The sequence below is a fragment of the Geotrypetes seraphini genome, chromosome 3 (assembly GCF_902459505.1).
Source record: "Geotrypetes seraphini chromosome 3, aGeoSer1.1, whole genome shotgun sequence".
Taxonomy (NCBI): Eukaryota; Metazoa; Chordata; class Amphibia; order Gymnophiona; family Dermophiidae; genus Geotrypetes; species Geotrypetes seraphini.
Window position 1 is genome coordinate 210,029,025 of NC_047086.1, and position 12,905 is coordinate 210,041,929.

At 43.6% G+C, this 12,905-nt stretch overlaps 1 protein-coding gene across 3 annotated transcripts in view; it reads right to left on the reverse strand.

The window, feature by feature from the left end:
* The window catches only part of ARHGEF25 (Rho guanine nucleotide exchange factor 25), a 380,835-nt gene that overhangs the window by 94,589 nt on the left and 273,341 nt on the right, over window positions 1-12,905 (reverse strand). For all 3 annotated transcript variants that reach the window (XM_033937480.1, XM_033937482.1, XM_033937481.1), the window contains one exon: window positions 10,522-10,620. In XM_033937480.1, the coding sequence (XP_033793371.1) occupies window positions 10,522-10,620 (99 nt within the window). The remainder of the gene's footprint in view (window positions 1-10,521; window positions 10,621-12,905) is intronic.

Sequence of the window (12,905 nt, forward strand, 5' to 3'; positions counted from 1 at the left end):
TGTAGTAGAGGAGATGAAGAAGACAGGAGGAGAGAGATAAATGACAAATGAACACAAAACCCTGGTACGAGAGTTAAGAGAAGACAGAGGAAAGTAGAGACTGAGACCAATATGATTAGAAAAGTAGAAAAAAGGATTATATTTTTAATTTTGAATAAAGTACAAAACTCACAACAACTGAAACCTGATATATCATAGTGTGGGGGCAGTGCAAGAAAGGATGGAGTGCAATTATAGCCTGCTATGGCCATGACTAGTGCTGCCCGATTCACGATTCGAATCGATTCACCGATTCATTTCGGGTGAATCGATTCGAATCGATTTACCCCCGACAAAAAATCAGCCTCCCGATTTGTTGACTGACCCTCCCCACTCACCCTCTAAAGCAGTAGCGGCAGCGCTGCCTTTTGCTGGCCTGACGCTCCTGCTTTAGAGGGCGAGAGGGGAGGGTCAGTCAGGAAGTGGCTTACCCGCTGGCCTCCCGCTGCTGTGCTGTCCTGTCCGTCTTCCCCACTGGCCTCCCGGAATCAATCTTCCTAACTTCAGCAGCCTGCAATAAGATCGCTGGCGCTAGCGATCTTTGCAAGCTGCTGTACGGCTTCAGAGCATCTTCTCTCTGCCGCGGTCCCGCTCCTTCTCTGACATCAGAGAATGGTTTTTCGATTCGATTCGATTTTCCTGAATCGGGTAGCACTAGCCCTGACTGCACACAGAAGGCAGGGGGCGAAGCTAGGGGTGTCCAGGGGCAGGGCTGGGGCATGGCCATGTGTCCTCTTTTTTGTCTTCACAGATATGATAACCCTAACCATAGAGATGGGGGGAAGTGCTGAGAGGTATTGCGAAAGGAATGAAGACTTGATAGAGAATCAGGGAAAGGTTGTGAGAGGAAAAGAGTCTGAGGGAAGAGAAATAAACTATGAAAGGGAGAACAGAGCTGAAGTGAAAACAAGCTGGGGGGCACAGGCAGTGTTACAAAGTTAAGTGGATGAGGGATGGGCTGAAGAAAGAGAAATAGAGATGAGGACAGGGAGATAGGCTATGTGGGATTCAAAACATGGGGGATATACAGGGAAGAGAGGTTGAGAAAAGGGTTCTGAAAAGAGAGGATTGGGTATTCAAATCCAACTGAAAGCCCACTTATTTGAAGCTGCATTTAAAACCTAACTCTACCAACAAATCTGTCTGTCATCCCCTCAATAGTCCCCTACCACCTCTTCAGCCCCCTCTAATTCCCTACATGAACACTATGTTCAGACTCCCCATTTGTCCTGTGTGTCTGTCATAATTAGATTGCAAGCTCTTCTGAGTAGGGACCATCTCTTGCATGTACAATGTGCAACACTGCATGCGTTTGCTACTGCTATGGAAATAATTAATTGTTGTTGTTAAGGGGTGAAGAGAGGGATGGAAGTTGAAGGAGTGGTGAGGCTAGGTAGAAAAAACTAAGAACAAGCAACAGCAAGATACTTTTTAGTTCAGATCAATCAGCCGCATCCCACAACTGAGTGAGCCCACGAGTCACTGAGTGGGAGATACAGTATTACTAACTGGGCTGGTATGTTTTGGGTATCTGCTGGTATCTGCTCTTTTCTTCAAAGTATTTCATTAGAAGGATGGGAAAGGGGGAGAAGGCTGTGGAAGGATGGAATACCATGAACTGAAAATTTTTCTTTTAAAATTTATTTTCTCTTGGCAAGTCCGATATTGAGAGGGCTATGGTCAGGGATTGAACTGAGGGAGAATGGAGAGCGTTCTCACTCCTCACAAAAATTACTGTTAAAAATATTTTCTCCATAACATGCCGTAGGAGGTAGAAATGGTGGGGGCACTGGGCTATGTGAACTTAAAGAAACAGCACAGCATCTGCACGAGAAAATGGAATAGATTCTGCGCCGTTCACGGAGGAGGGTGTTTATGAGCAACTTGAAAAACTGAAGGTGGACAAAGCGATGGGACCAGACGGGATCCATCCCAGGATACTAAGGGAGCTCAGAGAGGTTCTGGCGAGTCCTATTAAAGACTTGTTCAACAAATCTCTGGAGACGGGAGTGATTCCTGGGGATTGGAGGAGAGCGGATGTGGTCCCTATTCATAAAAGTGGTCACAGGGATGAAGCAGGAAAGTACAGGCCGGTGAGCCTCACTTCAGTTGTTGGAAAAATAATGGAAGTGTTGCTGAAAGAAAGGATAGTGTACTTCCTTGAATCTAATGGGTTACAGGATCCGAGGCAACATGGCTTTACAAAAGGTAAATCGTGCCAAACGAACCTGATTGAATTTTTTGATTGGGGGACCAGAGAGCTGGATCGAGGACATATGCTAGATGTAATTTACTTGGATTTCAGCAAAGCCTTTGATACAGTTCCTCATAGGAGGCTGTTGAACAAACTTGAAGGGCTGAAGTTAAGACCCAAAGTGGTGAACTGGGTTAGAAACTGGCTGTCGGACAGACGCCAGAGGGTGGTGGTTAATGGAAGTCGCTCGAAGGAAGGAAAGGTGACTAGTGGAGTCCCTCAGGGTTCGGTGCTGGGGCCAATCCTGTTCAATATGTTTGTGAGTGACATTGCTGAAGGGTTAGAAGGAAAAGTGTGCCTTTTTGCAGATGATACTAAGATTTGTAACAGAGTAGACACCGAAGAGGGAGTGGAAAATATGAAAAAGGATCTGCAAAAGTTAGAGGAATGGTCTAATGCCTGGCAACTAAAATTCAATGCAAAGAAATGCAGAGTAATGCATTTGGGGATTAATAATAGGAAGGAACAGTATATGCTGGGAGGAGAGAAGCTGATATGCACGGACGGGGAGAGGGACCTTGGGGTTATAGTGTCCGAAGATCTAAAGGCGAAAAAACAGTGTGACAAGGCAGTGGCTGCTGCCAGAAGGATGCTGGGCTGTATAAAGAGAGGCGTAGTCAGTAGAAGAAAGAAGGTGTTGATGCCCCTGTACAGGTCATTGGTGAAGCCCCACTTGGAGTAATGTGTTCAGTTCTGGAGACCGTATCTGGCGAAAGACGTAAGAAGACTTGAGGCGGTCCAGAGGAGGGCGACGAAAATGATAGGAGGCTTGCGCCAGAAGACGTATGAGGAGAGACTGAAAGCCCTGAATATTTATACCCTAGAGGAAAGGAGAGACAGGGGAGATATGATTCAGACGTTCAAATATTGAAGGGTATTAACATAGAACAAAATCTTTTCCAGAGAAAGGAAAATGGTAATTTGAGGTTGAGGGGTGGTAGATTCAGGGGCAATGTTAGGAAATTCTACTTTACGGAGAGGGTAGTGGATGCCTGGAATTCGCTCCCAAGAGAGGTGGTGGAGAGTAAAACTGTGACTGAGTTCAAAGAAGCGTGGGATGAACACAGAAGATTTAGAATCAGAAAATAATATTAAATATTGAACTAGGCCAGTTAATGGGCAGACTTGCACGGTCTGTGTCTGTGTATGGCCGTTTGGTGGAGGATGGGCAGGGGAGGGCTTCAATAGCTGGGAGGGTGTAGATGGGCTGGAGTAAGTCTTAACAGAGATTTCGGCAGTTGGAACCCAAGCACAGTACCGGGTAAAGCTTTGGATTCTTGCCCAGAAATAGCTAAGAAGAAAAAAAAAAAAAAAAAAATTTTTAATTGAATCAGGTTGGGCAGACTGGATGGACCATCCCGGTCTTTATCTGCCATCATCTACTATGTTACTATGTTAGGAAGAATGAAAGGGGACTACTGGCAATATTGGGGATGGGGGGAGAAGGGACATGACTCACAAACTGGGTTTCCTGGTTTGGCTCCCTGGCTTTCTTCTTGCTTAATTGCTGAATCTTTGCTCCCTTCTTCACTCTTGGTAACACTCTGCAACCACCTCCCAGGTCTCAACTTGGCTTCTTGAGGTAGATACTTGTTCCTTGGCTACCGGAGCAATAGTCCACGGGCAGTCCAGAACACAGTGGTTTAGTATGAGTGCATGCTTCTATGCCCTGGTCTGCTAGAACAGTGTTTCTCAACTTCTTCTAACAAACACCTGCCTAAGCTCTGCCCCAGACCCACCCATGTTCCACTCCTGACCCCACCCCCAAAATAATAGTACTAATTGTAATGCAATTTCTTCCATTCATTTTTCATATACACACAATATAATCTTATTAAAAATACATAAGGGTAACCACAAAATTAAAAAACACAAAGCACACCGTACACGGAGAAAATGTTAGTTATCATTTATATTCTTTATTTTTCCAAAGAGGTGAAGGTAGATGACTTTAAAATATGCAATGTTACCTCATGAACAGCTACAAAAAATAGACAAATATAGTGCAAAATAGAGACAGCAGATATAAATTCTCAAAACTGACACATTTCGATCACTAAATTGAAAATAAAATCATTTTTCCTATCTTTGTTATCTGGTGATTTCATGAGTCTCTGGTTGCACTTCCTTCTGACTGTGCATCCAATATTTCTTTCTTTCTGCCTCCTGCATGCTTTCTCTCCTTCGGACCTCATTCCCTTCCCCAACCAACATCTCTCTGTCCTTCCATGATTCCAACTTTTCTTCCTCTCTCTTTCACCCCCATTGGCAACATGTCTCCCTCTCCCTCTCTCTCTCAATGTCCATCTGTCTTTCTCTTATTCTCTCCCTTGCTGCAAAGAGAGTGGGGAAAGAGAGAAAGAGAGAGATCCAGGGTGCATCTCTCCCACCCCCTCTACTGCCTCATCCAACATTTCTCCCTCTCTCATCTCCCAGATCATGTGCAGCATCTTTCACCACTGCCCACCAGCCTCATGCCTAACATTTTTCCTTCTATCACCCCTCTCCAGCACATGCCACATCTCTACCTCCATTCCCTTCACCACTATGTTCAACATTCCTCCCCCTTGCATCCCTTTCAATCTGTCCCACTGTTCCCCTCTCCATGACCAACATTTCTCCCTCTCATCTCTTCCCCATGCATCTCTACCTCATTCTTCTTTCTCTCTTTGCCCAACAATTTTCCTCTTTCATCCTTTCCCCATGTGCACCATCTCTTTCCCTCTCACTCACACACTCATGCCCAACAATTCTCCCTTTCTATTCCCTCCCTCCCTCCTGTGTCCCAAGTTCATGCCCCTCCCTTCCTCCATCAACATGCATCTTTTCCCCTCTTCCTTTTCCCTTCCAGCCATGTGCATCTCCTCTCTTTATTTCCTTCCATTCCACTTTATCCATGTGCACCTCCTTCCTCTCTCTTATTTTCTTCTTTATCCATGTGCATATCCTCCCTTTCTCTTCAGTTTCCCTTCCCTCACCTCCATGTGCATTTCCTCCTCTTTCTTCCTTTTCTCTCCATTTCATAAACATATCCCTTCTCCACTATTCATGTTCAGCATTTCTCCACACCCATCCAGCCAACCAGTCAGCCTCTCCATTTCCCCACATCCCTCAGTCCAACATCACTTCCTCTCTCTCTCTCCCCCCCAATCAAGCATTTCTCCTCCTCTAACCTTCCTCCTTCTGCTGTCCTACCACTGCCTGATCTGGAATCTGGAGTCCACACAGGGCCTGGCATTGGTGCTAATTTCAACAAAAAGCCTTCACGTCCACGCACTCAGGAAGGCCCTGTGGGCTCCACTCACATTGACACATTTGCATTAGAGGGGCAGTACCAACAGGGACTCATGAGCGGATAGACTCAAGGCTCTGCTTAAGTTAAGCTAGCACCAGTGCCAGGCCTTGAATAAACTCCAGACTTCCTGATAGGCAGCGGGATGGATGGCTCGTTGTCGCTGGAGTTAGCTTGGTGTTGCCTGTACTGTGGGGCTCTGGCATCGGAGGGAAGCCTTTCTTATCAGCTTTGGCGGAGGAAGGCATGCTGCTGGAGGAAAGGGGTTAGGAGACCCATGACATGTACCCCCCACAAGCGGCTCGCATATGTTGAGAAACACTATGCTACAACATGTTCTCCCATTCACATGTAATCTTTGAGGTTTCAAACTATGATCCTTGCTGGGCTTCCAAAGCTCAGGGTGAGCATGTGACAAAGAATCTGATGTGAACTCTGCTGGCAGAAAGGTAGCTATTTGTCTGGAATCTATGAGTGCCAGGGTAAGTACTACAGTGCAAAAGGGAATAAGGAACCAGTCCCAAAAAAACAAGAATGTTCCTGGAGCCAGAGAGAGCAGAGCAAGAAAACGTTCCAAGCCTATGGTTGATGGGAAGTCACAAACTGAAGATGAGTTAAATCCACAAACAAAAGGAAGTCTCACCTGTAGAGGAGAGTGAGAAGTGGGAATCAGTAAAGCGATAGATGAGTCAAATCTGCGTGAAATTGTAACTAGTTAGGGAAACGTGCAATGGACCTTGCTAGGGAGTGGAGGGAAATAGAAGGCTGGGAAAAGAGGCAGAACAAGTTAAAAAGATTTAGGGAGTGGAGCAGACGAAAAAAGCAATTAAATTTCCTGCCCCCAAATATAAAGCATCAAATTATGTCTATGAAAGAGCAGAAAAATTAAAAAGTACAGAAGGAGGATGGTGGGAGGGAGATAAAATGAGGGGAAAATGAAAAAAACTTAGGGGAATAGAGTGTGGTGTAAATGGTCTGGAAATGAGCGCACTGGGGGCAGGAGTCGGTTGGATGAGCCGCCCCCAGACAGAGGATGCACCGGCGATGCGGATCTGTGAGAGAAAGAAGCCGCTCGCACCGGGTGCACTTTTTAAAGCCGGTCAAAGGCCGGGACATTAAATCGAAAGTAGCCGCGGCTCGATTAGCCACGCGGCCACGGGGAGCCGGAAGTCTCCGGGTCGTCAAAAACGAAGCAGGAATCAAGTAAAAAGGTAAAGAATTCGCGCACAGCGACTTAATCGTGAAAAAACAAGAAAAAATTGCGGTGCTAGAAGGCAGTTGGGGCAGAGCCTGAAAAACACGGCTTCTAGGCTCGCGGAAAATTTTGAACTGGAGACCACGAGGGGATGCACCCCCTAGTGGAGCAGGAAGGCATGCATGCGTGGAGCAGCAGAGCAAACTTAAATCTTCAATCAAGTTTGCTTGAAAATGCTTCCGCATCGGGGCTCCGTAGATGACGTCACCCACATGTGAGAATATCATGCCTGCTTGTCCTGGGATAAAGAGAGACTGGTTGGAGAAAAGTGCTTTAAATGACTGGAGGGAGGGAGAGGAAGATAGTATGGTGCTGACACGCTAGGAGGTGAATGAGAGAGTGGAAGGATCCTAGCTTTTGATTTTTCCACATTCTCTGTCCCTGCTCTTGACATTTAGATACAGGCTGGTCATTACTATCATTGGCTACCAGAGGTACTTTATTTTTCCTTTTATTTTTTTCTTTGTTGAGTAAAGAGAAACTTGTTGTGAGTTATAAGTTGAGCATACCCAACCCTTGAGCCTGTATATGTGTGATGCACAAATGGAAGATTAGATTAGATAGATTTTCAAGTTGGCTCCAATGATGGTATTGCATCTTAAAACACATATCAGAGTCTCATGACTAATTTGTTCTTTTTCAGCTTTAGCTTAACTTAGCATTCTAGTAGCTGGTGATCTGTATCACAGTTGGCTCCAGGTTTTGACTTTGTTGATGTTGTTGAGCTTTTCTTTCATTGACCTCCACAGATAATAGTCTGATTTTTGTACATTCTGCTGGGCAAAATTCATGTATATAGTTACCTAAATTAAACTAACCTAAAACTTAGCTTTGTATACTGAATCTTCAACCAAAATGTTGGAAGGTGTTTGAAATGAACAGATTGTTGGTCTTGTGGAATGCCATCAAAGTTCTCCAGCTCCATTTCGACAGGCTATACGCAGGAAACGAAGACGGGAAACTGACAGGGTTGACAGTTAGTCTAGAAGAGGTATGCAGCCAGATTGATAAATCCCCGGGACCAGATGGCATCTATCCGAGGGTAATCAAGGAACTGAAAAGGGTTACAGCTGAACTGTTCCAACTGATAGCCAATCTGTCGATCAAATCAGGAAGGATTCCAGAAGACTGGAAAGTGGCGAATGTTATGCCGATTTTCAAGAAAGGTTCAAAGGGAGATCTGGGAAACAACATACTGGTGAGTCTAACCTCGGTACCGGGAAAAATGGTAGAGGCAATGATAAATTAACGCATCATTGATCACCTTGACGGACACAATCTGACCAGCCAGCACGGCTTCAGCAAAGGAAGATCTTGCTTGATGAACTTGCTGCACTTCTTCAAGTGAGTAAACAGGCAGATAGACAAGGGTGACCATGAGGCAACTAAGATTCATCAGACCATACTTTCATCAACATCACTTTGCTCTGATTGTACAGTTGATGATCCTACCACAACTGGACTACTGTAATTCTGCCTACATGGGAATCAACAGCGGACTGATCCATAAAATGCAACTCATACAAAACACAGCTGTAAGACTAATTTTCAACCTGAAAAAATACGACTCGATATCAGCCTTCATCAGGCAATTACACTAATTAACCATCCCATCACGAATAAAATTTAAAACTTCATGCATTTTATACCAAATAATTCACAGAAACTCAGCAGCTCCACTCATCCAACTCTTCTCAAAGACATGGTCTACCTCCAACAGAATCCTCCCCTCACTCCTCCAGGCCCTTAACTGTTTTAGTCGCTCTTCCCTAGACCCTTTTGAGTAGTACTGTGTCCTTCTTCATGTATGGTGACCAGTGCTGGATGCATATTCCAGGTGGGGGTGTACCATGGCCTGGTACAGTGGCATGATAACCTTCTCTGATCTGTTCGTGATCCCCTTCTAAATCTAATCTTCTATTTTTGTGTCGCACATACCTAGGTAGAGGGGTCAAGGGCTCAAGGTGACTTACAAAGAGAAGAGAGGGGTGGAGAGTGAGGGGAGGAGAAAAAAGGGGGAATATTTGGGCAGGGGAAGATCTGAGAAGTTCAAGTGTCAAAGGTTGGTTTTCTGTTTTTTTCCAGAATGTGATAATATATTTTCCAGTGTGTCATTCTAGACTCCCGCGCCTGCCTACTGTCTCATTCTCTTAATGTTTCTCCAGGTTGGTTTTGGATGCCAGTCAGCCCTTTGGGCCTTGAAAAATATTGTATAATAGGTTAAGCGTTTCCTGGTGTACTACCTGGGCTCCTGTGATACTTCTGTTAGCTGTTGCTTGTTCATTACCTGTTACAGTGTTTTATGTTAAAGCTGCACATTTCTATTGTTAAGGGGTATCCCATCTGTATCCTTACTTCACATACTTGGTTTGAGCTCTAGCATGCTTGGGTGCAGATGGCAGCAGAGTTCACAGTGAAGTAGGAGGGACACAGTAAAATCCAGAGTGGATTCCTTCTGCAGATGGCTCGCGGCCTTAGGGAGATAACCCACTTGTCTAGAATGACACACCTATCTACTGGAAAAGGTAAGGACATAATTTATTTTTAAGGCATATACCTGAATTCAACATATGTATACACACAAACACACCTACACCCATTACAGAAAAAAGACAGCACAGACTGTGGTATGACTTCAGGGATTTGTGGTTGTTAGAGGACATTCAGATATGATTTAAGACTAGATTTAATTTTAGATTTTAGTAATTTTTTTTAGGGTAGATGGCATCTTTTTCAAGACAAATGTGATGTTATTTTTATGTGTACTCTTTGAGGTCTTCCTTATTATTATTGGAATTCTTTTTATATCTAATTTGTATTGTAAACTGCTTAGACCTGTCATATGCTCAAGCGGTAAAACAAGTTTTAATAAAACATAAATATAAACAGCACAGACGTAGCAGTGCAAGCTTCCCTCACACATTATTAAACTGAATAAAAAATGCACTGGAAATTCAGAAATAAAAAAACAAATAATAATAAAAGTATATCTCTGTGCCAATTTGAGTAGGAAAAGATGTGTCCCATTTTAGAAACTATCCATCACAGCAACACAGAGAAAAATGCTCGAGTACCTGAAAAAAGTCATGTACTCAAAATATCCTATTCAAAATGGAGTTCTTTTATATATTTGAAAAGTTAGATTGTAAACCGCTTTTGATCCTTTTTGGCTGTATAGTGGTATATAAAGATTTTAATAAACATAAACTTAACCATAAACCATTCTGAGGTCCCCTGGAAGAATGGTATAATCAATAATAATAAAACCCTTAGCCGCGCATGCGCAGTACATCTCAGCACACGATAATATCAACGTTGGTGTCGAGGAAAAAGGCTTAAATCAGCGGTGGTGGCTAGAGGGGCAGGGAGAGAGAAAGAAAGAAAGACAGACAGAAAGACAGGGGGAGCAGGGAGAGAGATAGAAAGAAAGAAAGTCAGACAGACAAGACAGGGGGCCAGGGAGAGAGACAGACAGAGAGACAGAAAGACACAGAAAGAAAGGGGGGCAGGGAGAGAGAAAGAAAGAAATGCCTCAGCGCCCCATTGTGCTAAAAGTCTACACATCTATTCTAGCACCCGTTAATGTAACAGCTAAAAAATTAGTAAATAAATAAAACATTCTCATTCTTGTTATCCCTCAGATTAGTGAGGATACTTGCTAGCATGCAAAGTTTATGTTACCTCTCTGACGGCTTCTGGTGTCTCTCCTTGTAGAAGGTGGTTGAGTGTGGAGAGGTTTGTGACACGTCCTTCAGATGGCAAAGTCTGCCCCTTCCACTCCTGTGACAGATAGATGAAAATCTCTTTCAACCTTTAACATAGCAACATAGTAAATGACATCAGATAAATTAGGGTCATGGATTTGTACCCTTTCTGGGGGTACAGACAAAGTGGTTTACATATATTCTATGCAGATACTTTTTTTTCTGTCCTTTATGAGTTCACATTCTAAGTTCTGTATCTAGGACAATGGTGAGTTAAGTAACTTGCCCAAGGTCACAAGGTGCTGTAACTCCCCTGGTTCTCAACCCACTGCACTAACCATTAGGCTACTCTTCCATTTCACATGGCTCAACTAGTCTGCCCAGTTGATATTTGCTTCTGGAGAGCCATTTTCGATAGGACATCTAAATTTGAGTTTAAACATTTTTGGAAGGGCGCCCAAAAATCAGGTAGAGAAAGTGGCCATTTTCAAAACATCTTTATCTTTTTTTTTTTTTTAAATGACCATTTCTAGATGCGTTTGCTCTTAGCGTGCCTCTCTTTTTTGACCATTTTTGAAGAAAAAAAAATCACATCCAAATGAAAAACGTACAGAACAAGCCACTGGGATGTAGGAGAGGCCATCTTTTGCAGTAAACTGGCCACACAGACATCCCAGCAGAGCAGTGGGGCATCTTAGGAGGCACTGCAATGAACTTCACATAAAAGGTGCCAGGTACACATCTTACAGCAACCCCTCTGTAGTGTATGGTGAGCACTCCAAAACCCACCCAAAATCTACTGGACCCAACTGTACACCACACCAATAGCCCTTATGCCTGAAGGTCTCACCTATATGTAGGCACAGTAGGTTTTGGGTGGGTTTTGCTAGGCTCATACTTTCCACCACAAATATAGTCGTTAGAGTGGGAATATGGGCCTGGGTCTCCTTCTCTGGCGCCCACTACACTAGGACTGTCCTTACCATCTGAAGCTATCATACAGGCAGGTATATACTATTTCATTTGGGGATGGGGGAGGGGTTCAGTGTGGAAAGATCATGCTTACATTCCTCCAGTGGTCATCTGCGCAGTTTAGCCATCTTTTTGGCACTTATTCGTTATTAAAACAGGTCTATCCCCAAATGTTCAAACTGTGCCTTGGATGTACTCTTAAATGTTTGATTATGGTAGAGAACCGTCCAAATCATAAGCCTGCCCAAACCATACTTTCAACACACCCCCTGGAGATTTAGACAAACTGCGGATGAACAGCATAGAAATCCATTTTGAAAATAGGTTTTGAAAATACCGAATTGGAAGGGTTTTGGGAGAAAACTGTCCATCTGCTCATTTATGATACTTTTTGGATGTTTTTCTCTTTTGAGAATTAGCCCCATAATCTCCCATATGCAATCCAAAATCAAGTCCCTTCTCTCATTCCTTACATAACCTATCGGTCCCTTTTTTTGCCACTGTCTTCCATTTCAATGTATTTTCCTCCAAGGCCAAGGGAATATATCTATATGTATAATAGTAGTAAGGATCCAATGGGCAGTGTGATATATATGCTTCCATTTTAGGAAATGGGAAATTGGAGAAGTAAGGAGTCACCTTCTTTCTCTACTCATGTTACCCCTCCCTAAACCATGCAACTAGTAAGAACAGAGAGTAGATGGGCCAAACCAATACATCAGCATTTGTGCTAGGTGGGAGGCAATGCTACCATATCACTGCCATATTGCAACTGAATGCATGATATTGCAACAAATTCCCTACCAGCAGAAACTCTAGTGGAAGACTCCCACACAGCACAATGTTGCTTAGAGGGAATGCTAGGCCCCACTGCAACACTCCACCACCTAAGCCCCAGTGGATGTAGTATGTTCCATCCCTGGCTGACTTCTCTTTCCAATATCTGCAATAGGGTAGACATCCGTGACAATATGGATAACATGAGGAAGAACCTAGTGAAGCTTGTAGGACTGTACTAAAGGCCTTCTCGTTTCCAAGCTGAAGAGCCCTAACCTTTTTAGTCTTTCCTCATATAAGAGGAGTTCCATCCCCTTTATCATCTTGGTCGCTCTTCTTTGAATCTTTTCTAGTGCTACTATATCTTTCTTGAGATAAGGAGACATTACATTACATTAATGATTTCTATTGAGATAAGGAGACCAGAATTGAACACAATACTCCAGATGAAGTCACACCATGGAGCGATACAGAAGCATTATAATATATTTAGTCTTGTTAACCATCTCTTTTTTAATAATTCCTAGAATCTTGTTTGCTTTTTTTTGCCACCGCCGCACATTGGGCAGAAGGCTTCATTGTATTGTCTACAATAACACCCAGACCCTTTTC